This window comes from Camponotus floridanus, unplaced genomic scaffold, assembly GCF_003227725.1.
Source record: "Camponotus floridanus strain SB8 unplaced genomic scaffold, Cflo_v7.5 scaffold58, whole genome shotgun sequence".
Lineage (NCBI taxonomy): Eukaryota > Metazoa > Arthropoda > Insecta > Hymenoptera > Formicidae > Camponotus > Camponotus floridanus.
The window spans coordinates 105,921-129,460 of NW_020229747.1; the positions used below are offsets into that span (position 1 = coordinate 105,921).

A 23,540-nucleotide genomic window follows, 5' to 3' on the forward strand; every position below is an offset into this window, starting at 1 on the left:
CGAATCTTTCTTGTTCGCGTCGCGCGTCGCACACGGGCAATGGAGCCGGAGGATTCGGCGACGCATACGTTGGACGAGTCTGGCCATGTGCGCACAATTTCGAACGTAAAATCTCCCGCATCGCCAGGTTCTTTCTCGCCGCGCCGCGCATTCCGGTCCGCCGTTTGTCGCCGTTTTTATTTCTCGATCGCGAAATCGCTGTTCCGCGCATCGTTAATCCGTGCGATTTAATCGAGACATATCGAGTCTTGCTGTTACAAGTTTCGACGACGATGATATCGTCGACTTTCAGCAGTAATCCTCCTCTTTCCGATTAAACAGGTTGTTTTGACGTACGCTATCGTTTTTCTTTCCTTTTCCCCCGATACATTTTATCATCTACCGCTGTCTCTCTTAAAAAAAAGATTGGTTAGGTTTCACTCGAGCGCATTTGATCATCCTCTCTGTCGTGTCATCGTACACGTATATAATGCAACTTACGATTGTTTGTCTGTCTTTCAGGTGGATTCCCGATTTTCGAGGCTACTCTCCAATTTGTGGCGTATATAGATAAATGGACAATTGTAATCCAACTGCCAGATATATACGAGTCGAGGGGAAATATTAGAGGGGCTCGACCGAGGGACTCGAATGCCCCGAAATATTTGAGAGATTGTTTTGTAATTCGATAAAAAATGACAAGTCGCGCAAGGGACACGTTCGCCGCCACTTGTATTTGCGCGTTATGCCCAGTGCCCGGAGAAAATGTTAGGTTAAGACAGTGAGGGAAATGCGAGTTTATAGATGTCAGAAACTGGAGAGGAACGTGCTGTTAGATTGTATACGACTGTGGAGATAATGAAGAACGCCAGAGCTAAGGAAACCGAGGAGCAAGCGGCACTGAGGAGAATGCAAGAGGCTCAGCGAATGGCTAGGCATCGTGCCAAAAAAAAGCGTTGTCTGGACGAGAATCTTGCGAGGGAGATTTCCAAAATTGCGGAACTGTCCAAGATGCCTCCTCCGGATCCCGCGACGATAGCCCAAATGTCCGAGATGAATATGAATAAAATATCCGCGGAATTGAAGCAAATGATGGAAAGGGGAAAAGTACCTGAGCATATAGTTCAAATGGCTCAACTGGCAGAGTTTAGCAAAATGAATTCCGAATTAAATAAGATGTCGCAGGATATGGCGAAGAGATACGAAATGGAAAAGATGGCGGAATACGCCAAGACTACGGAATACATGAAGATGCAGGAGATCGCCAAGATGAGCGAGATGGTGAAACTTTCCGAGATGGCCAAGTACAATGACATTAACAAAATCAACGAAATGGCCAAGATGAACGAGATGATGAAAATGTCGCAAATGGCCAAGATCAACGAGGTGCAGCGAATGAACGAATTGGCAAAGTTAAACGAAATGGTAAAGATGACGGAAATGGCCAAATACACGAATAACGACATAACGAAGTTGAACGAGATCGCTCAAATCAGCGAGATGGCGAAGGAGATTGCAAAAATGAACGAAAAGACAAAGATGAACGAGATGATGAAGATGCAGACGAATATGCAGAACGATATCGCCAAGATATCGCCCGAGTACTCGAAGATGGCGAGCGAGATGGCGAAGCTAACGGAGCTGGCCAAACTGAACGAGATAACCATCACGAAGCTGAACGATCCGCCGACGTTGCCCAAGCTGTCGGAGATTCAACCGCCGCCGCCGCCGCCACCTCCGCCACGTATCCCCGAACCTGTGATCACCGTGCCAAATCCCAGAAATCTGCAGAATGTGCAAACTGTGCAAGTGGCGCAGGCCAGCCCGTCCAGCATGATCAATTTTCCGACCGTGCCTGGTCAAAATAATTACGGTAAATTGTTGATGATTATCGAGGAGCTCGGCAGGGACATTCGTCTCTCGTACGCGGGCAGCCGCAGCGCCGCCGAGAGATTGAAGAACGGCATTCAGCAGGCTAGAGTCGCCGTGCGGGATTGCTTGCTGGAGACGCAGCACAACGCGCAACAATGATTTGTCGCCGAGTTGGCCAGCGACTAGAGTACTTTTAGCCTTTTATTATTTCACGAGATGTTGCTTTGTACGAATAGATTAGATTTCGACTCTGGATTTGTGCGTCGAAGCGTATCTATATACGCATATAGATGGAGCATCCTGTTTATTGGATAAAGAATCGCTACTTTCTTCGCTCCATCTTGCAATGTGGCTCTAAGGTGGAGCGCCTCCGCTCCGTGCTCGATCCATATACGTATTTTATGGAAACTGTGCGTGGCTGAGAACTTTCTCTCTACTTTTAAGTTGCAATTTAATACATAGAAAGTACTTTAAATAAAGAGTATCAATTTTTTTGTACCATACTGTCAGAGATCGTTAGAGATAGAGAGAGAGAGAGAGAGAGAGAGAGAGAGGAGAAAAGGAGAGAATCTTGATTTATATTTTATAAGATACAAAGAGACAATTATATACTATGGTTTATGTTGAAATCATAGGGCGAGTACATTGCAAATCTCTCGGTATACGTTTCAAGTAAGTAAAGGAAAGAGTATAAAGAAAGCTTTTCGAACGACATGTACCTAATGGAAAGTATAATCCCGTAAATATTCCATAAATATATATCGTTAAATAAATAAAAGTTTTGTATACAAAACGCTGCAATGCTTAATTTTCCTTTCCTTCGAAACCTTTTGTTATAAGATTACAAGCTATAGATTCAAATTTGTAGTCAGTCGTGTAATGTAAACGTTTGAGAAATATGAGAAGGAAGAAATGATATTGCATATTATTGAAAGTAGCCTCGCATAATGCTTATGTAAAGAGGGAAACAAATGCGTGCGGAAAATTTAAGTTTTCCACTTATTGTAAAGTCAAACATAAGAATATCTTATTCGCGTCATATCAATTTCCCGCATCAGATTGCGCTTAAATGCGATTAAAAATTAAGAATTGGAATTTAACCAAGAAACTAATGGCGTTTTTATTGTATGGTCATACATTGTGTCTGCGGTCGGGAAGGCGCTCTGGATGCTTCGAAGCGTTTGATTGACCAATCAGGACAAAAGGAGTGAAGATTTCTTTAACCTGATTGGTCCCTTATACTTATGGACCAATCGGCTGCGGTCGGGAAGGCGCTCCGGATGCTTCGAAGCGTTTGATTGACCAATCGGATTAAAGAAATCTTTTACCCTTTTTATCTTGATTGGCCAATCAAACGCTTCATGTTCGAACGCTCGATGCTCCCGGCTTTATATTACCGATGTCAATATTTTGTTCACGCCTTGTCATTGCATTTACGCACAATTAATATTTATTAATCTTTTATATATATATCAGCTGCTCATTACGGCTCATTTCGAATAATACGGCGAACGATATTTAAGGTATGTCAAATTCTACATATAACATATCGACATGTGAAATCGATAGAAACGATTCTCCGTTAACCTTAGAGGTTAGACAAGCGTTACGATTTTTGACTTTTCCTTGCTAAAATAACGCGAATATTTGGCTTATCGCTTATAGATAGATTATCTCAATCGATTATTTCTCAAGGTATATTAAAATAAGAACAACGCAGCACCAAAGATGACGAAGGAACGCAAAAACGTAGGGGTTACTGCGAAAATCACGGAACCGTTGTTGACGGTACCAAATTCAACGTCCTCGCAGCAGATTGTGTCTTCGGTGCCTGCTCAATCAAAGTATGTAAAATTGCTGCGCGTCATAGAACAGCTAGGGCGCGATCTTAAACCTTTTTATACCGGTAGTAAACTTCGCAAGACGATGCCTAAAGTTGAACGCGATCTCGTGAAAGCATGTCGTCTAGTCAAACAGTGTCGAGTCGAAGCTACGAAAAGCTCCAAGAAATCATGCCAATAATAGCATAGTTCCTATTAAAATAATCGTTAAGAATTTTCAAAGACCCTGATATATACAAAAAGTGTATATTCTCTCTCTTTTTTAAGATAAGTACTTGATATCGTTATATGAAAGGATATACATATATTTTATTATCAACAGTATTTATTCTACCTCGAAGTTTGACCAACTCAAAGTATTACGAGTAACTTGTATAAGATAGCGATTTAGAATAATATTAATAGAGAGAGAGATATTTTAATCAAATATAACGTTGTAAGAAGAATATTTTTATCTTAACAAATTTCTCATATTACAAATATTAAGCAGTAATTTTTACTTTGATAAAGTCAACAAATTGTGCTTAAAGCAAATGAAGCATCAGAAATTTTCATTGTCTACTATTACGTAAAATTTGCTATGATTACACTGCCAAAGAATTATGTAAAGTATTATAACAATATAATATCTCCTTCAACTTATTGTTAGCAACATGCCATTTTATATTTATAATTTTTCTGAGATGCTTCTCTTTTGCCTTCTGTAATTATTCTTGATGATATTTATTTATTTATCAAATTGAAAGCCAATTACATGGGCTATATAATAGAATGAACCAACCAATAATATGCGTTAATGATACAAAATTGTGTCATAAAATAATTATACATATTGCGATACATTTAAAGCCTTATAAATATATCTATATCGATGATTATAGTACAAATATAAATGAGATAGTCACTATTTCTATTTACATGATAATAATTTTATAGAAAAATTTTATATAGTCTGATTAGATATTATACATTGTTGCACAAGTTATTAGCTTGGTACAATATATAATGTAATTATGTATGTGCGTGTGTGTACATATCTATATATATCATTATGAGTCTAAAAGATGTAAAATTTTTCTCCATATGTGTAATATAAGAATGGTACAAAAAATATGTGTTCCTACACTTAAACTATAAACTTAAAATATTGTAATATTTATAGAAAAAAAATCAAATAAAATTTTTTTATCAAAAATAATTTGTATTTTAGATAAAAGACCCATAGTGTGTGTATGTACATGTATGAATTTTACTGAAAAAGTTGTACGGCAAATTTTCGTATTTATTTATATAAGTTTATGTTTACATTCTCTCACTACTAATGTTTATTCTTTCTCAAATTCGTATATACGCGCTCATACACACACACACACACACACACACACTCTCTCTCTCTCTCTCTCTCTCTCTCTCTCTCTCTCTCTCTCTCTCTCATCCATCAATTATATGAGTAATAAAAATCTATTGCTAATTGCATTTTATGAATTTGATTATTTGACAATTGCATAAATTGCATGACTTTATATACATGAGGCATTTTGTAAAATCATGTAGTAATTGTGAGGTAACTGCCAATGAAAAATAAAACTTTGTTAAATATTAAATGATGTGTGTGAGAAATTTGATAAGGGATATCTGCAATTCCTTTTGTTTCAGACAATTTTCCTCAAATGGCAAGTAAAGAAGTTTTTTATACTTTGGATGAATTTGATACAGAATTCCCAGCAGATTCTGTCGAGTGGTGTCCTGCAGAGCCGTTTCGAGATGTATTGGCGTGTGGAACATACAAATTAATTGAGAATAAGGAAGATGCAAAAGATGAAAAGTGCGAACGGACAGGACGAATTTATTTACTTCGTGTCGTGGATGGTGGAAAATTGCAAGTATTGCAACGAATAGATACTTCAGGTATATTAGATATGAAGTGGACACATGTCACGACAAGCGAAAATAATCAAATATTGCTTGCTGTTGCAAACTCCAATGGACACCTGCAAATTTATGAACTGCAAAAGAAGGAAAACAAAACGGAATTGCAATTAATTGCTAAAGAAAGACTCGGTGACGATAATGAAGATGTCATGGCATTGTCGTTGGATTGGTCTACAGGAGGATTCGTTTCTGAGACTTGTCATTTGAATCCACGTATTGCTGTAAGCGATAGTCAAGGACGGATATCTCATTTCACATGGCATGAAACTAATAATCTAACAAAGGATTTTACGTTACGCGCGCACGAATTTCAAGCATGGATTGTGGCCTTTGAATATTGCAACGATAATATTTTTTATTCTGGTATTTTGATTCTGCTTAATTCTCATAAATATTTTTTCTTCAGAATACATAAAAAATGTTGATGTAGATTTTTGATAAGTCAATATGTTTTAAATTTCAGGAGGCGATGACAACAAGTTTCTAACTTTTGACGCCAGGACAGGGGTTATTCCCGTGTTGTGTAATAGAGAGCATACTTCTGGCGTCACCAGCATTCACAGTAACGCTGTTAAATCATTCATGCTCGCAACTGGAAGGTAAAAGATTTTTATGATTATTACTCTACGTTTTTTCTTCGAGAATCAAAGATTTCTATATTTTTAATTTGATAAAATTGCACTTGATTCAACAAATCTATTTCTTGTGTCGCCGGTTTCTATAAATTGCCAATGAAGTAAAAGATACTTTTAATTATTAATCTGCATTTTCTCACATTCAAAAGAATATATTTTTCTATATTTAATATTATAAAGAATTGCAAAGAGAGATTATTCTTTATAATTTCTTTAGTTAGTTTGTTATAAAAGTACATTAAATATTTTTTAGTTACGATGAGTTTCTAAGATTGTGGGACAAGAGAAACTTGAGACGACCGGTATCTAAAATTAATCTCAATGGTGGAATTTGGCGTTTAAAATGGGATCCTTTTACGCATCAGTACTTACTCGCCGCGTGTATGTACGAGGATTTTAAGATTATTAATTGTGATTGTAACATGTCTATCATTGGCAATTACAATAAGCATGACGGTATATCGTATGGTTGCGATTGGTCTTTTTTAAAAAAGGAGGATGTTTCGCGCTTAAAAATACCTATTGGAGAAACTTTGGTAAGTACTTGTTCTTATCAAGATTGTGCTCTCAAATTATCCGCAATTAATTTGAAGATTGATGAGTTGGGTTCGTGATACGGATGAAACAAGTTTATATGTTTTAAGTTTTGTGTGTGTGTGTATGTATATGTAAAATAAAAATGCATAGAAATTGTGCAATGTATATGTATATATATGTGTCATGTTCAATCATATAGGAATTCATAATTATAATCGTTAATTGTCAAATAAAATAATCGTATAAGTATATATATAATAATTTCCAAGTATAACGCGACAAATCGAAGCGACGAAGGATTATAAATTATATTATTATAATAGTTTTTCTGATAATAATTATTTCTTCAAATATGCTCGGAAAGAAAGATTCAAATATGTTTCGGGTTTCTCTTTTCATTTAGATTTAAATTCAAAGAAATTTCATTTAATTTAATCGTTTTTTTCTTTTACGAATCGAATAATATACCATTAAGAACACGTAGTAATATACGAATCGCATGATCGAATGTTCGAAATAACAAACAGTCAGCATCACACACATCGCTGTATATATTGTTGATTGATAATATAATAGTAAAAAAAAGAAAAGAATGTTTCGAATAAATTTATTTTGTAGAGCGTTGAATATTTCGTCGTAACAAATTGACGGTCGGCTACTTGACCTTCGCATTTCGCGGCATATCGAGCGCTGTTGTTGACGTGTCTCGACCTTGTCATTTGCGTCGCGAGACTCGAACGAGAAGGCAATATAACGCGCGAACCTCTCCATTCATCAGGATTATTCTTCATGGTGCGAGATTAACTTTTGCAATTGGCGATTCACGTGATTGAACAATTCTTACGATCGATACTTCCTAATCGTATTGCGTAATAAGGGATTATAGATACAAATATATAATGTTTTTTTTATCCAGGTATATAGGTTAATAATTATTCTTTCATATGTTTAAATTCGAATTTTGCATCGTGTCTTAAACTACTTTTCATTAATTTAATATAAAGATATATACGTAATACATTTTGATGCGAGATAACAAAATTATTTTAAAAATGCAAATATGCTATTTATTAAAAACAAATTAGATTTTTGCGACATGTATCACGTGAATTTGGTCACACAATTTTTGGCGTCACAGTTTTATAAAGTGTGTATTTTATCGGGAGTGTTGTTCAAGTTGAAACAAGTATCGCGCGATTTAACTGTCTCGTGAGTGAATATATTGTGTGGGTGCACAAGAATGAACAAGAGAGAAAGAATAAGAGAAGAAGGTAGCTCGGGAAAACATCGGGCATCGGCGAGGTAACTATACGGGATAAGCAATTAATAATTTTAATTTTAATGATAATAATAATTTTAATATTAATCTTTTAATTTACTTTTTAATTACTTTTTATTTGTAAAATTAATTACTTTGCAAGTGTAATTTAGGGTAATTTTACTCTTTTAATACATATAAAATATGCTAGATTTTATTTTGGATTACTTTTAAGATATTAAATACATAGAAGTCACACTCGTGGAGTTTACATGCATGTATACATTTTGTATGATTCTGGAGACATTCATTGGTGTAGAAAAAAAAACTCTTGCCGTATTCTTGTAACACTCGACGCTGATTCGCTGGATCTGAAAATAAGAACCAATCATATTCGATGAAGGCTGCTACTAGGGGATTTTCTCTGTCGACGGCGGCCAAGCCACGTTATCGTTGTAGAGATAAACACGAGATGGCGGGTCGGACGTAGCGCGAGTCGCGCGCCGCATTTCGCCGCGGATGGTTCGATAAGAATCAGTTGTCGCTCGACCGATTCGTTCGAAAGTTGTTTTGACAGCGCTTTGTCGACAGTGCCGAGGTGAGTGGTATTGATATCTCGCGTCTCGCGCTTGTCATCTCTCTAAACGAGTCGCGATCCGGATCCGGAGAAACGGTGAGTAATGGTGTGAGTTTCGTCGGAAAAGCTTCCTCAAGGAGGCTCCAAGGGGGGTCGTTTTCTCTCGCGACCTAGGACGCGCGAAAATTTCAGCTGGTGGCTGATGGTCTCGCGCCAAACGCTCGTCGCTCGTCGTTCGTCGCGACGAACGACCCAGAAGTGATTTAGCGCGTATCCTCGCGCGATATTCTCGGCCCGTGAAACGGACGACCGGCCGAACCAGGTTAGGATGATCGCGCGACGATTCCACGGCCGACGACGACGACGACACTTTGACAGCCGTGTCTCGCCTTGTGTCGCGTCGCGTCGCGTCGCGTAGCGTCGTTTCGCGTCGCGTAGCGTCACGACGAGCCCTTCGCGACTCTTTCGCGTCTTTTTCACGGCCGTTTCCTCTACGAAGGTTTACAAAAAAGATCCTAAAGCTGAAATTTTACATCTCGTACACCGCAATAATTGGGGCGCGATTTCGTGTCTACGAAATTAAAAATAACGTTATCGATGCTTTACATAAAGCAAATGATTTTAATAAAAAGAATAACACTGTTTTTTTAACTGTGTAATAAAAAAACTTGATAAATAGACGAATATGTATAAATGCGAATTGTTCGTACTTTCCGTATCCTTGCGAAAATGTATTGATAATTTTAAATGACACATAAATTTGTGCAATTTTTAATAATTGTATTCGTATATAATTTTGATATTCTTTCATTAAATACAACAAATTTTACATTTAAATTTGTTAATATTATTGGGGATTTACTAATCTCAAATTTCATGTCTCGATAAAGGATCTCTAGCATCATTGTAGCGATAAAATTATTCATTCGTTTGTAAATCCATCGGAGAAATCGAGCAGGGAATCTCATAATTAACGCAATATCTAGTGAAAATATATTAATTTGTAAAAATATATACATGTAGATATATGTGTATAATTTTTTTTTACACGAGCCTTTCACGAGTATATAAATTCGGTTCGGGGACTTGAACTTGGTGTTGCAAGATTGATTTCCGCTCGACTGCTGCGGTAAAATAATTTCATCGTCTCGTTACAACGCGATCTTCTCTCTCTGATGATGATTAGCGCGCGAATCTACTCCCTCGACGACGATCACGATAGAGGGAAGCGAGTAGCGAACAGGGGCGTTGTCCTCTCATCCTGTCATCGGTCGCACGCGTCGTCATCGGGGGCACCTTTCATTTGGGGTGCCTCCTCGAAAAGGGAGAAATCGTAGAGAGAATGCGTGTGAGAATGCGTATATATGGGGCACTTTGCGTGCGTCGACGACTTGATCGATCCACCTCTTTCGATATGCTACACGCGATATTTATACTTGAAAACAATGATGGTGCGATATGATGGTGTGACACGAGAGTTCGAGAAACACACATTTCGGATATAAAAAAATAGGGGTCAATGGGTGAATCTAAACGCTCGTTACACAACAATTTTCAATCTCAAGAGTACCTAATTGTTTTGAAATTCATTCGTCATATATATATTGCGTCAAGATAGAAAAAAATAACTGTCGAATCAAAACTTATATACTTAAACTAACGCGTTCTTAATCTTATTTTAATATTGTAATTGTCACCTCAAGAATATATAATTATTTAATTCTACTTTAAGAAAATTATAATCTCTGATTTAAAAATGTTATTTCTAACATTGTTTCTTTTCCATACGAGAAAATTAAATCTTAAATCATAAGAATATGTTTTTTTCGATTGAACTATATAAAATGGCTTCATTCAAGTAAGCAATTATTCAAGCAATTATATTTTTCTTTAATTAACGCAATATAATCTCATTTCAAGATTTCCATGTTAAAACTAAATATATTTAAATATATTTTCAAAACAAGAATGTCCTTTTTCTCTGTGGACGTTGAAATTTCAGATTTATTTTCATGCCATTTTAAGCAAAATTTTATTAATAATATACAAGGAATATTAATTTTTTAAATTGTAGAGAAAAAATTAATTATGAAAAGTTAAACTTCAAACATCTGGTTTATCATAGGAATGTCACACCGCGTAATAAATTGAATGCATAAACAAGAAGGAGAAATTGATACGGGAAACTTTAAAAAGTTGAATAAAGTTTCAACCATCAACGTGAGAAAATAAACAAATTTTCTAAACATATCCTTCTTTCAAATAATTTTCTTACTAGTGAGTACAAAAGTCATTCTATTCCACGTCTCCTTTCAATCGTCTTATTAATTCTTCATTAATCAAATGTACAAAAGATGCATAATTTATCGTATAAATACGGAACACGTATACGTACATTTGCGTTTGTGAAATATTCCGACAAGTGATCCAGAGATAGAAAATACTTATTTCTAAATTATTTAAAATACATGTTTTAAGAGATCGCGATGCCGTTTAGTACGTTGGATACTTTATCATGAATTTTTCAGATTTATGGAACACGCATGATATTGACGTTTTTTAATATAAAATTAAAATTAATTCTTTAATCGCGCGAAGGAGGCGTGTGAACGAAAACATCTGGCACGACGAATGCATGTTTCATTTAATATCTTTCTCTCGATTGTCACACATATTTCTCATTTTCTTTTTTTTTTTTATTTGCGTTCGGCACCGGCAATGCACAGCACGTGTGCGGTAGACTAGACACATGTGATTGGATCTCTCTCCGAGAGAGATATGTCGTGCACACCCGCAATTTGCGCGACACAAATTCTGGCAATGAGAACACAATAACAAACTCGCGCGGATTAATGATCCCCAACTATTGAAGTTACTATTACAGTTACTACTACTATTGTGAAGAGATGGGCGTTTCGTATTGAAAGATTTCACATTGAAAGGGGACTTTGAATCAATTTGCGCGACCTCGTTCGCAACAATATCTAGAATGATTTGACTGATATTTTACGCGCGAAATTACATTCTGAAATTGTACATGCAAATAGACAGAAAGAGAAAGAGGGAGAAAGAGAGAATGTTAAAATTTTAAAAGTATGCATATTGCACATGTATGCATGTACATATATCGCGTTGCGGCAGTCAACGAAGGGCGGGAACGCGAAAGAAGAAGGAGGAAAATAATGAAATAGAAAAAGGTTGACAGTGAGTGTCGTGCACAATGAAAGGGCAGGCTGTGATCTGGGATTCGAATGTCGCGTCTCTCCACAATTGTACCGGATCTTGTTCGTTAGGGTCACGGGCGAGCGCAAAAAAGTGCCGACCGAATCGACTTTTTAAAATCTTCTTTAAAAATAATGCATACGGCAAAGAAATTGAAATTTTTTATCGTATTTATTTCCTCTTTTATCTCTTTTATGTATTTATTTCTGTTTAATACGATATATGTATATATTTTCGAGGTGTTTTTATCTCTCTGCTTCACATTCTCTCCTAGAATTATAATAATAAAGAGGTATAAATAATCGCAATATATATAATTGATATACATGTATCGATCGTGGAATTCAAATTCTACATTTTTTAATAATACGCGATATATAATTATTTCGAATCATCTGCATAATTTCATTTGCAAACATTTATTCCGAAATAAAACTTGATAAAAAAGTTTCGTCAGCTATATAATGAAGATTGTATTGTATTGTATCATTACTTCTTTATCATTACTATCTTTTTCATTGTTTTTTTTTTCATTGCGTGAAGAATAAAACACATCTTTATAACTTGAAATCTTTCTCGGTGCTTTTACGCGGACACATATTAGTTTTCAACATTTCAACAAGTTCAAAGAAAAACTTGATCAATCTCATGACTAATAATCCGTTTCAAAGCGCATAAAATATTCTTTCTTTTCTCATTTATTACATCGACTTTGATACGCAATACATGCATACACTAAGGATTCCATGTAGCACGTTGACAATTACAAGCTCCATGTGAACGATACTTTATGTTAGACGCCTACACTCGAACACGTTCTTCTACTTGAGAGAGATACGAGAGGAAAAAGAATTACAGAATAGAGTTTATGGAATCAGTTTTCTTATTATACATGAAACAATAGATGAAAAGAGAGGATATAATAAAGGTATATAATAAAGAAATATGATATCCGACGAGAGAGTAAATGCAACTCTGCGTATAGAATAATCATGTACGACATTCCTCTGCGACATTTAAGCGCTAGTCGTTTCGAATCTATGAATGGCACCTATTCATCCCGTTTACGTTTTTATCATTCGATAATAGTCGATGCAGCAGCAGCAGCAGCAGCAGCAGCAACAGCATTCGCGCTACGATTTTGCTGCCGCGTCTTTCGCAAATAAAATCTTCTCGTGCTCTTTCTTTTCTTTTCTTTCTTCTAAAAAAATGGACGCATTCAATCACGTACAATACGGAAGAATACACTCTTTCCTCGAAAAATATAAATATTTGGAACAAAGCAAGATTGACACGAGATGATTCACTTTTTATTATTGATTTTTCAGCATGCTAATAACGTTAGCTGCGTTTAGCGGTAAAAAAATCACTGTTGGGTTTCTCCTCGGAAATTGTGCATCGTGCATGAAATCACACGCAATCACGCATGACGGGTGCACCGCGCATTTTAGAGCGATTGGATCGACTGCGTGATATCCTGACCATTTGTTTTAAGATTACGACAGCTCTTCGAATTGGGTCAAAAAGCGGAGCTTGCAAATTGTCCGACAATATATATACAATACCTGAAACACACTTGAATGTTGCAAAGATTTTTACGCGTTCCACTTTTGCTATTCTCTCTGGAAAAATTTAATGAAAATTATTCTAAAGTCATCTCGTCGCCTCACTTTTCTTTTTATTTTTTATTTAAAATAAAATAAATGATGTATTGTATTTGAGTTTGAAAAAAATAAGATAAGATAAATGATATATTCTATTTGAGTTTGAAAAAAAAAAACAAGATAAAATAAGATAAATGATATATTGTATTTGAGTTTGAAGAAAAAAAAATAAGTAAAATTATATTCCAATCATGTGTTGTACAAGGAAGAGAAAAAATTATATGGTTCAAAAATATATATATTGTCTGGCGATATACTTGTCTATGATATAATCGTTACTTCCTCCGGACCGAAATGACTAAAGCGATAACTCCATCAGACCTGTCCGTTTAGAAAAAGTTTTCACCTTTAATACTTTTACAATTTTTTTACGAAACGAATAATGACGGATACGATAGATGAAACAAGTTTGGAGAATCCGATTTTGTTTTACCTCTTTGGAAACGCTGATTCGCGATTGCGGACGCTAAATGTACCGGGTCAAGTACTAATAGAAATAATTCGATCGAAGAGCCCATATCGAAAATAAAACGCGTTCGTGATATTTCGATTGTGCTCTTAATTAACGGAAATATGTAATTCTTTTTACTAGTCGCATTTATATCGTATTTGTATAGAATGGAAACGCTTTGGAAATATTTTGCACATTTTCGTACTCGTCAACTATTTACACGAGTACGCATCATTGTAGGTATAAAAAGGAAGAGAGAAAAAGACGACGCGCGACACGAACCACATGAGAGCGGACGTAATTTAAAATATACGCGGTGACGTATACATATAGCGGCAAGATGAGTGGAATGTTCAGAATCTTAAACGTTTAATGGAACATAATCGGTTAATAGGTCTCGCACATTCAGCCAAAGCTACCGCACACACACGACGAATGGCAACTCGTCTCTCGTATTCCGCTGCTCTCTCTCTCTCTCTCTCTCTCTCGCTCCCGGATATTTTTATCGTCCCTATAAAACTCTATATGTATTCCGTCTAGCCTTTTCCCGTTGCACACGGCTTTGATCGCTACATCGAAGGAGGGTTCTCCTCCTCCGAGTTTTATATTCGATAAAAAAATCCCCCTTGCTAATGTGTCTTTTTTTAAATCTCAATCCATATATGTTTTATTATATTATTTTTAATTTTGTGATTCTATTTGTACACTATACTCTACCTAAAATTACAAACTTTGAATAATTTATGTAATTTAATTTAAATTTATGTAATTTTATTTTATGTTATTTAATTTAAATAATATATACAATATGCTTTCTATATATTATGAATGAAATTCACAGATATGAAATATTTTCAATATCGTGATTCATACGATTTTTCTCGCGTTTGATTTGCAGTGTAGAATGATAAATGGTGGCCACCAACAGCATGGTATATGAGGAGATAGTTGGTATACGGGGCAGCTGACCCCAGCCGCCGCGCACGCTTTTCACGCGCGAGATGCCCCACAATCTAAACTCAGTTTCCGCCAATTCCGCCAACACAGGACCGAACCATCAAGCCTATCCTCAGCAACCGCATCATCGAGAAAATGCAGATGGACTCCAGCCCGAGGTAAGGTAAAAAGAAAAAAAGTAAACAAGAAAACAAATGGACAGAGGCTTGACGCGTCAGATACCCAAATATTTGTCAATCTTAATTAACGACATTTTGGCCAATGAAAAATATTTTCAATTACAATTTTGAAACATTATTTTTACCTCTAATCATAAGAGGCCATCAAAATTGGAATATTATTTGTATATAAATTATTATTATGGAATATATTATTTGTATAATTGTGTATAATTGGATACATGTAATCCGAGGAAAGAGATATATTATGTATACAATTAATAATATTAAATTCAATTTTGCAGGTTGTTTGTTCAGGCTATCAATTTAATGTGTGTGTACACGGAAATCTAGACTAGAATAAATGGATTTTTCGTTTTTGAAATTGCATCCAACATATGACAGAATACAGATTGTAAAATTTTCACGAGTGCGCGAAATAAAAAATGAAAGCCAAATAAATAAAAAATATGGTTCAAAATATAAAGTAAAATAAAGAGAAATAAAATAAAACGAAAAAAGAAAAAGCGCTGCTTTGTTTTCTTGAATCTTAATTCAATAAAATTCAAACGCAGTCGTTGTTTTCAGAAAGAACCGGTGGAATTCGACATTTCGCATTTGCGAGGTGCTCCAGCGGAAGTCGAGACATTGGTATACAACATCAAGGAAGTGGCCCAACAATTCCTCTATCATTGGCGAACCTTCCCCATCGTTCTGCCACCGCCATTGTCCTCATGCACGGAGGGTGACGACACGTTGGCGCGAAAAAAGTATCATTTGAGGGATCTTTTCGTGGCACCCAGCTTCGACGAGTTGGACGCCGTTGCTGTGGACAGCAAGGGCGAGCCCAGAAGACTGACCAACAAACAATTGGAGAGCATTAGGGAGCGAGGGTAAGTATTTTCTCCCATATGGATGGATCTTACAATCTCTCTTTTAATAATTGTGTTAGCTAGTAATTTTGTATAATAATTACACATCGCGTAGCAGCAGTAGAGATATAGACAGTAGAGAAAGATGTCGTAGTAATGGGTAAACAAGAATACAATCCGCATTCGGGATAATCGTTCAATCTATTGATTTGACGATTGATTTGACGAATAGAGATGTTTGAAAAACAATGAGCAAACGCGTGTGAATTTTGAAACGACGACTATGCCTCGTTTGCGTTTTCAATCAATGAAACGCACAGAGTCTCTCTCTCTCTCTTTCTCCTTCCCTTTTCCTTCCACCTTCCCTCTCTCTCCTTCTATGCTAGATAAATAAAGCAATCCTTGTATTTCTCTTTGTGTACGTGTCTCTGATGTATGCTCTAACGATTTCTGTAAAGCTTACACAAGGATAAATATGGAAAGCCGAAGAAGCTGAATGCCACTCAATTGGAGAGCATTCGAAGATGCGGGTACGTGTGACACATTAGCGACGATACTTGAAACGTAATAAAAATGTGTTAAAAAAATGTTTAAACAAATAAGTCGATATTTCTCTCGCGCGGAAAATTGTCACAGCATGATCCTTCACATTGCGATCAGCCTAAATACTCATTGCGCTAAAAAGATTAATGAGATAAATTACTTATATAATTCTGTGCACGATTGAAATTGGAGATTCATGTTGACATTTAACGTGCGTAACCCCATCATACATTAGTTGTTGCACGGTGCTCGATTGCTAAGTTGTATATTCCTAGAAAGTTGTTATTTTAGTAGTCATTAGCTTAGATATTTTGGCGTGTTGTAACACATAATTATAATTATAAAGAATCCCTCCCCCATGAGCTTTAGCGCGAATCTCTACAGTCGATTATAATTATATGTATATCGAATATATGTAACTCGACATAGATGCTATCGAATAGAAGTGTCTTTGGTGAAACTAGAAAACGAATAGACGTTACATTGCTATGTAAATAGTTTTGTAATGTGCCATCTTCACTTAGCGTATATTGCAACACATTTATATGTACAACAAGTAAAATGTCGTTTTGCAAAATATTAGCGCCTTGTGTGATTTTGATCGGAAATTGAATCGCGCGGCTGACCAAAGATTCTTCTTGCAGAGAATTCGAAGTGGACTCGATCAACTTTGCCGGACAGACACACCGATGGCGATTGAGCGGTCTTTTGCAGCGAGGCCGAGACAGACGGCGGGACGCGTTACTCACGGATCTCGCTCTGGCGACTAGGTTTCTCGTTGTAACGGCGAGAGCTAGATTAATTTCCCATTGCTTTAGTGTCTCGCAATCCCTTAAGGCTCTAATAACGGGGCTATTACGACTTCTCGGTGAGCAATTTACGTCTTTCTTGCGCTTTTGTGCTCATGTCCACGTAATATGTATGTTTGCGTGACGTTTAAACGTTACATGTTCGCATTATCAACACCTTATTATATACATGTATACGTTATAATCTATACGTATGTATCTTGCAGACATTATAATTGGCGTGCCGTCGCTCCAGGCGCATAATTTAGATGTTAAAATTAGAGAAGAACGTTGTCGATACTTGGTAGCGGAATTGGTCTGTCGGGTAAGATATTATTGTACATCTTTCCATATTTTTGCGAGATTTCTCAGTGTCTTCGATCGTATAAATTTGAATTTTGGCATTTTCACTACGTCATTACAGCCGGAATACGAGGATTCTCTAGAACTACTCTGTGGATTTATAAGGAAACAACTTCGTCGAGCAACTACTGAAAAGTTTGAAGTCGAAAGAGAATCGTCCCAGCTATTGCCTGTTTCGATCCCTTTTGTATTTGGGACACCCGGTGGGGCCGCAGTCGATCTCCGGCTATTCAGCAGAGACATAATTAGGAAAGCTCTTCCGACGCTCGTTGCAATTTTGGAGAGAGAGACAAGAGGCTGGTTTCTTCACTTTAGAGAAAGACTGATATCCGAACTGAGAGCACAAAAGAAACCGGACGAGGAAATTGAACGAGTAAGAAATTTTTGCATTTTGCAAAAACGCCCAACTGTTTACGCTTAAAAGACATTATAAGGCATAAATTTACTATATTTTATACATTTTTGTGTAATAAATGAAACAATGTATTTAGCGACATTGATATTTTTAGGAAGTCAATGAAGCGGTGATGCGCGAGTATCTGCAAAGAGTATATTCGAATATCTTATCGCATCCAGACATATTGGCGTTAGGCGACGGTATTGCTCAGCTGCTGGTTCAACAGGCGCAATCAGTCGTACTGATGCATCGAGCAGTGGAAAATATGCAACGGAAACTATCGCAAACCAAAGAATCTCTACGACGCCGTATCGAAAACGAGCATCCCGTCTTGTCGCGAATACAGCCGTGGATGCGCGATCGTATGAGAGAGGCCGAAGAGAATTTCATCGAGGAGTGCGAGTGGAGCGCGCACGAGGAAGCTCTGGCGCTCTGCAGTCATCAGAATCTCACGCAAACGATTTACTTTCTTAATCGTGATTTGACCTTTATGAGAGAGGTATAAAATAAAGCACTTAATTTTAATTATATTTCTCTTAGAAAGATTTATTACACATTTTATTATTTCTCAGAGAGAGCCAGTTCTCCTAAAAGAACTGCGAAAGGTTAAAACCCCGACGAGGACTTTCCAATGGCCGACGCAAATCTGGTTACCAAAGAATTGGATAATAAGACGCAACTTTCAAGGTCAATCAGAAATCATTCCGACCGTATTGAGCAACACCCCGACTTCTATTACAACACCTCGCGCTGATCCCAGCCAGCCCGTCTTTTTAGTCGAAAGAGAGATTGTGCATACAACTACGACAAGGTGCTTGAATCAATCCACTAGCTATCTATGAGCTCAAAGTGTCCTAATGTTTAATGATATCACGATAAAACAGGTGGCCAATGTGGCGCTGGATAAATTACATTGCCAGGACATGGTGTTGGACTTGGAATGCAATGTTTTTATTGGGCGTAGCCGTGCCGTGGTGTAGTCCAGTGTCTTTTCGCGCATTGTTGCTGGTACAATCGTTTACTCCCGACTTGGAGTTGAGTCAACTAAACGGAACATTGTTCCCGAGAAAGTCATCGCAGATGCCTACTCTTTGTTCTCGATTAATAGCGCTTTGGAGGCACATCAGTAAAAGTCGGACACACTTTGAAACTGAACCAGACACAGGTAAGTTCAATCTCGATCGCGCTCTCATAAACAAACGTTTTGCAAATACGTTTGTTTATTTTGATCGGCATAATTATAAGAATCAGAGAGCACATATACAATATTAACAAAAATCATCGCTAATAATAATAACGATAATGATAATGATACTCTCTTAGGGTTTATCGGCAAAGGTATGACTCGACATCTAAATAGATTATGGAATTATGGTGTAAAAGGTCTATTGGGCACGCTTATCATACTGTTTGTATTTCCCGTGGTGTGTATTATGGCAAGTGTTGGTTCGCTAGTGATTGCTCTCACTGCAGTCTTATGGTTAGTTTCGTACGCGATAACTTTCCGTTTGTTGCGGTGTTTTTTTTTCCTTTTTTTTCCTTTAGGTTTATAATTAAACTCGTGTCTGTTCCATTTTGTCAGGATGCCTTTGGTCACATTGACGCTGCATGCATTTATGGCACTTATCATGGACTTGGATAGTCCCGAACCGAGCCGCAATCGATATTTCGTAATAGTGGAAGCATTACTCTGGAATATTGGTATTCAAGGATGTCTACAACCAATAGCGGCATTATTAGTAGCCTTTGTTCTATGCCCAGTAATTTCATTCGTGATACTTACAAGTAAATAAAATGCTGATTTTAATAAAAAAAAAATATAAAGAATCATGCGTGCTTATGGAAAAATAATCTTATTTGCAGTTGCTGTGATACGTTACTGGATCAGAGTCCTCTGGGATACAGCCATGTTCCATCTAGTGATAAAAAACAGAGGTCGAATACCAGCGAGCGATAGTTTTGTCGTAAAGAGAATAGCTGGACCTGGGTTAGCTTCGGATTATTTTTATCAAGTGAGTTGTTGTTTGCTTGTAAATGAACATTATATACTGTCCGATAATGTATAAAATTTATAAAATAAAAATTTTATATATATATATATATTTTTATCAGATAAGAGCAGAACAAGCGTTGGCCGCATTCGAAGCGAAATTAGAACTGGACGAATTACTGGCTTTCCAGCAAGAAACGGAGAGATTAATTACTCAACCGCAGAGAGACTTTACTCAGTTTGTCGAAGCCTGTTTTGGCCCGTTTGCTGCTAGTTTGGCAAAGATAAAGGATCCATATAGATCGCTCGAGAAAGAAGCCAAAGATTTGATCGCCGTATTACATGAGAAATTGGATCGCCGAAGAAAGAATTTGCAAACAGGTCTCGGCGTCGCGGTGAGGAGTAAAATAAAATTAACTACTTTTGACTTGAAGGTAATTATTTTTCACAAGATTCTATGTATATATGTTTGTATGTGTGTGCATGCGTGTGTGTGTGTGATTCTACGTACTTTATTTTCTATAAATTTATTTACGCAGTTTATGTGTAGTCTAGTTGTAAAAATAAAATTTGTAGGTGGTTATACAACAAGGCGCACTGATGCTAGAACGGCTATATCCCACTCATGTTTTGGCGAGATTGTCAGGGAATGAGGAAGATTTTTGGGAAAACAAAGGTTTAGGAGTATGCGACTGGGCAGGTCTGGCAGGGCTCATGTACGCCGATATCTTTAGTCTGGATTTTCTACAACCACTCGACGATTCGGATACTAAATTCAGATTAGAACCACATCCAGGAGTTGATTTGTCGCGATACACAGACATGGTCCATAGCACTGAGCTCGGTGGCATCAATGGGCCTGATTTGCTTGGCGCTGTTTACGCACCGCGCGGGAATATTCAGGTGCACAGCCCATACCTTGAAGTATCTGCTTTTAATCCGCGAGCTAAACAAACCAGCAATAGCAGAAAGACTGACAAGCGATGGTAATTATCTTTTTCGAATTGACTTGGAAAGTTTTTTAAAAATAGATAAAACGCGCTATTTTGCTTGCAGTGATACTAGCGGATTGTTGACATCGACAAAGATCCGAAGACGCACAATGACAAATGACAACAGTTCCGAAGGACGGTGGCAACCGTGGAAACGCCAGATTCGTCCGTACAGTGCAGAGAAGCTAGTGATTCCTCTACCGATACCGCATCCGGCTCACATAGCGGTAACTATACATAATCGCGACTCGGAAGATCCGATTGCTCTCGATTCGGAATTATGTCAAAATATTTTGCGGGCTATTGAGGAATCTCCCGGTGAGATGGCAACGGAATGCGTAAATAGATATAGAGGCGGCGGCGACGGCGGTGGGGGTGATTCCAGTTTCGATTCCGTCGCGTCGCAATCGTCTGTTTCGATCGAGACTGGTTTGGAGAAGGAAAATGAGACAACGCAAGAGACTGCTGTGGCAAACGAAAAAAATGGCGAGACTTATCATTGGACTCTGTCGAATTGGGGCGGAGGCATGACGCGAAAACGAAACAACTCTGGATCCATAAAGGTTGATTTAGCGTCTCCGGAAGATGTTACTCTCGATACAGATACCACCAGAGTGATGTTCAGCACGTACGGAACAACCGTCTGAATTACATTCGCCATTATATACGTCGAATCAATGGTTCTCTCGTCGTCGTCGTGTTTATAAATGATATATAAGAAAAAGAAAAAGGAGAGTCGCAACTATAGATTTGAACCCAATCTTAGAGAACAGCCATCCAAGATGATATCCGATAATATTAAAATCGCATTATTATTCACTTTCGATTAAAAGCAATACCAATTCTTAATCAGTATGCAAACTAAGCATTTATTGAACAATTTTAATCAATTTTAATCAAAAGTGTAAACTTGGGATGTTTAAAACAAGATATCTTCCAAGAGAGAACATATTTATGGATCAATTATCATATAAGTATATCCAGTCGAATAATATCTAATGAATTACAATTGTTTACATTGCGATAAAATGTAATCATTCGTGAATCTTTGTTATATCCAAATTTTATTTAAAAGTCTATTACACGCTAATATTATGTATGAAATTAGTTCACTCGATACTAAGGTTTATATAAAAAATTTTAATTATTATTTTTTGTTTGTTAGAATAGATCCAAATAGTAATAGACATATAATAGTAGGCAAATATGAGTCTTTAAACACTAGTACAAGTATTACAAAAATACAATATACCTTTTTTAATTCTTTTCTGTTTCAGTAGTAAGACTAATATCGTCTTTAGATACGTTTCATTCAATGTCGAGTACTTTGACAAATTAATTGAGGAGAACCCAAGTAATAACTCTTCTTCATTTAAGTTGGCACGGATTGGACAAAGCAAGGTCCAATCTTAATGCTATCAGCTGATAAATGTGTAGGGTGACGAATGATAATAGTAATAAAAATAATAATATTCTTTTGTCCGAGTTGTGAGGAGGATTAAACGCAAAAATTGAATCTGGATAAATGACAAACGTGTGCACAAGAGCGTTTCGACACGTTCATTTCCAATCGCGAGCGATGAGAAATTAAGATAATTAAACAACAAAAAAACCACGTTACAGTTAAAACTAAATCCAAAATGGAAAATTATTAAAAAGAGTATTGTCCAAATACTTTCTAGGGTGTATACCAGTACACCAAGACTCATGTTTGCTTATTGTATTATTATTGCTTGGATTTATGTATTTGAATTATTGGATATATCGGTTGAAAATATAAAGTAATCAATGCAAGACATTGAGAAATTTCTTTATTAAAAAACACAATTTTCAAGTCTATTTTATATATACATAAATATATATCCATACATACATATACATATATATATATATATATATATATATATATATATATATATATATATATGCATATATATGAGTGTGTGTGTAAGAAAGGATTAAAGAGAGCGAGAAGGAGAAAACGTAAAAAAAATATCGCAGGTTGTAGCGCAACAGATAAAACTAGCAAAGCCTCTCTTTAATATTATATTAAAAAGTAAATACATTCATATTGATATACTGTATATAGATAGCCAATTGTATAAATAAATTTGTTAATGTTATACTCTCTAAATATACATTTTCCGTCTTACGGAAGTCAGTTTTACGGATATGCTGAACGGCGATTCGCCGATAAAGATGTATGCTTACACAGTAACACATATACACTTATTTAATATTACGCAATGATATATAGGATTCTATGTGCTTGTGCGATAATTATTTTTACTCAAATCGATTGTGAAATCGTGAAACTTCCATTATGAAAATAGCAATGGATGTTATCGATTGATTATATCTTGCGTTTAATTCAATCAACAATGTACATACAGAGCATAAAGTGAACCGTATGTAATTGTAATTCTCCCTTGTATAATTTATTTCACCGAGAAGAATGGGCTCTTTTAACATATATCTAGCATTTCTCGAGATATTTTAACGTCGTGCTAAC

At 36.5% G+C, this 23,540-nt stretch overlaps 3 protein-coding genes across 7 annotated transcripts; all 3 read left to right on the forward strand.

Annotated features, from left to right (window-relative positions):
- The first annotated feature begins 38 nt into the window (after nucleotides 1–38).
- LOC105256863 (shootin-1) lies at nucleotides 39–2,330 on the forward strand. The gene is made up of 2 exons (XM_011267106.3): nucleotides 39–321; nucleotides 502–2,330. The coding sequence occupies exon 2, from the start codon at nucleotides 784–786 to the stop codon at nucleotides 2,008–2,010; it is 1,227 nt and encodes a 408-aa protein (XP_011265408.1). The 5' UTR covers nucleotides 39–321; nucleotides 502–783; the 3' UTR covers nucleotides 2,011–2,330.
- An 898-nt stretch (nucleotides 2,331–3,228) lies between these two features.
- LOC105256866 (diphthine methyltransferase) lies at nucleotides 3,229–6,961 on the forward strand. Of its 2 annotated transcripts, XM_011267112.2 has the most exons (5): nucleotides 3,229–3,374; nucleotides 3,547–3,695; nucleotides 5,349–5,987; nucleotides 6,088–6,223; nucleotides 6,513–6,961. In XM_011267112.2, the coding sequence occupies exons 3-5, from the start codon at nucleotides 5,363–5,365 to the stop codon at nucleotides 6,871–6,873; spliced, it is 1,122 nt and encodes a 373-aa protein (XP_011265414.1). In that variant the 5' UTR covers nucleotides 3,229–3,374; nucleotides 3,547–3,695; nucleotides 5,349–5,362; the 3' UTR covers nucleotides 6,874–6,961. The 2 variants fall into 2 exon arrangements, with proteins under 2 accessions (XP_011265414.1, XP_011265415.1); XM_011267113.2 differs by lacking the exon at nucleotides 3,547–3,695.
- Nucleotides 6,962–7,866: 905 nt separating this feature from the next.
- LOC105256867 lies at nucleotides 7,867–22,818 on the forward strand. Of its 4 annotated transcripts, none has more exons than XM_011267117.3 (16): nucleotides 7,867–8,098; nucleotides 14,867–15,083; nucleotides 15,672–15,976; nucleotides 16,414–16,485; nucleotides 17,143–17,366; nucleotides 17,514–17,611; nucleotides 17,711–18,022; nucleotides 18,159–18,545; nucleotides 18,619–18,857; nucleotides 18,931–19,211; nucleotides 19,370–19,526; nucleotides 19,629–19,831; nucleotides 19,910–20,058; nucleotides 20,159–20,470; nucleotides 20,613–21,022; nucleotides 21,093–22,818. In XM_011267117.3, exons 2-16 carry the CDS (start codon nucleotides 14,970–14,972, stop codon nucleotides 21,673–21,675), a joined length of 3,846 nt encoding a protein of 1,281 aa, XP_011265419.1. In that variant the 5' UTR covers nucleotides 7,867–8,098; nucleotides 14,867–14,969; the 3' UTR covers nucleotides 21,676–22,818. The 4 variants fall into 4 exon arrangements, with proteins under 4 accessions (XP_011265419.1, XP_011265418.1, XP_011265417.1 ...); XM_011267116.3 differs by lacking the exon at nucleotides 7,867–8,098 and adding an exon at nucleotides 8,564–8,727; XM_011267115.3 differs by lacking the exon at nucleotides 7,867–8,098 and adding an exon at nucleotides 8,564–8,652.
- The last annotated feature ends 722 nt before the right edge of the window (nucleotides 22,819–23,540 follow it).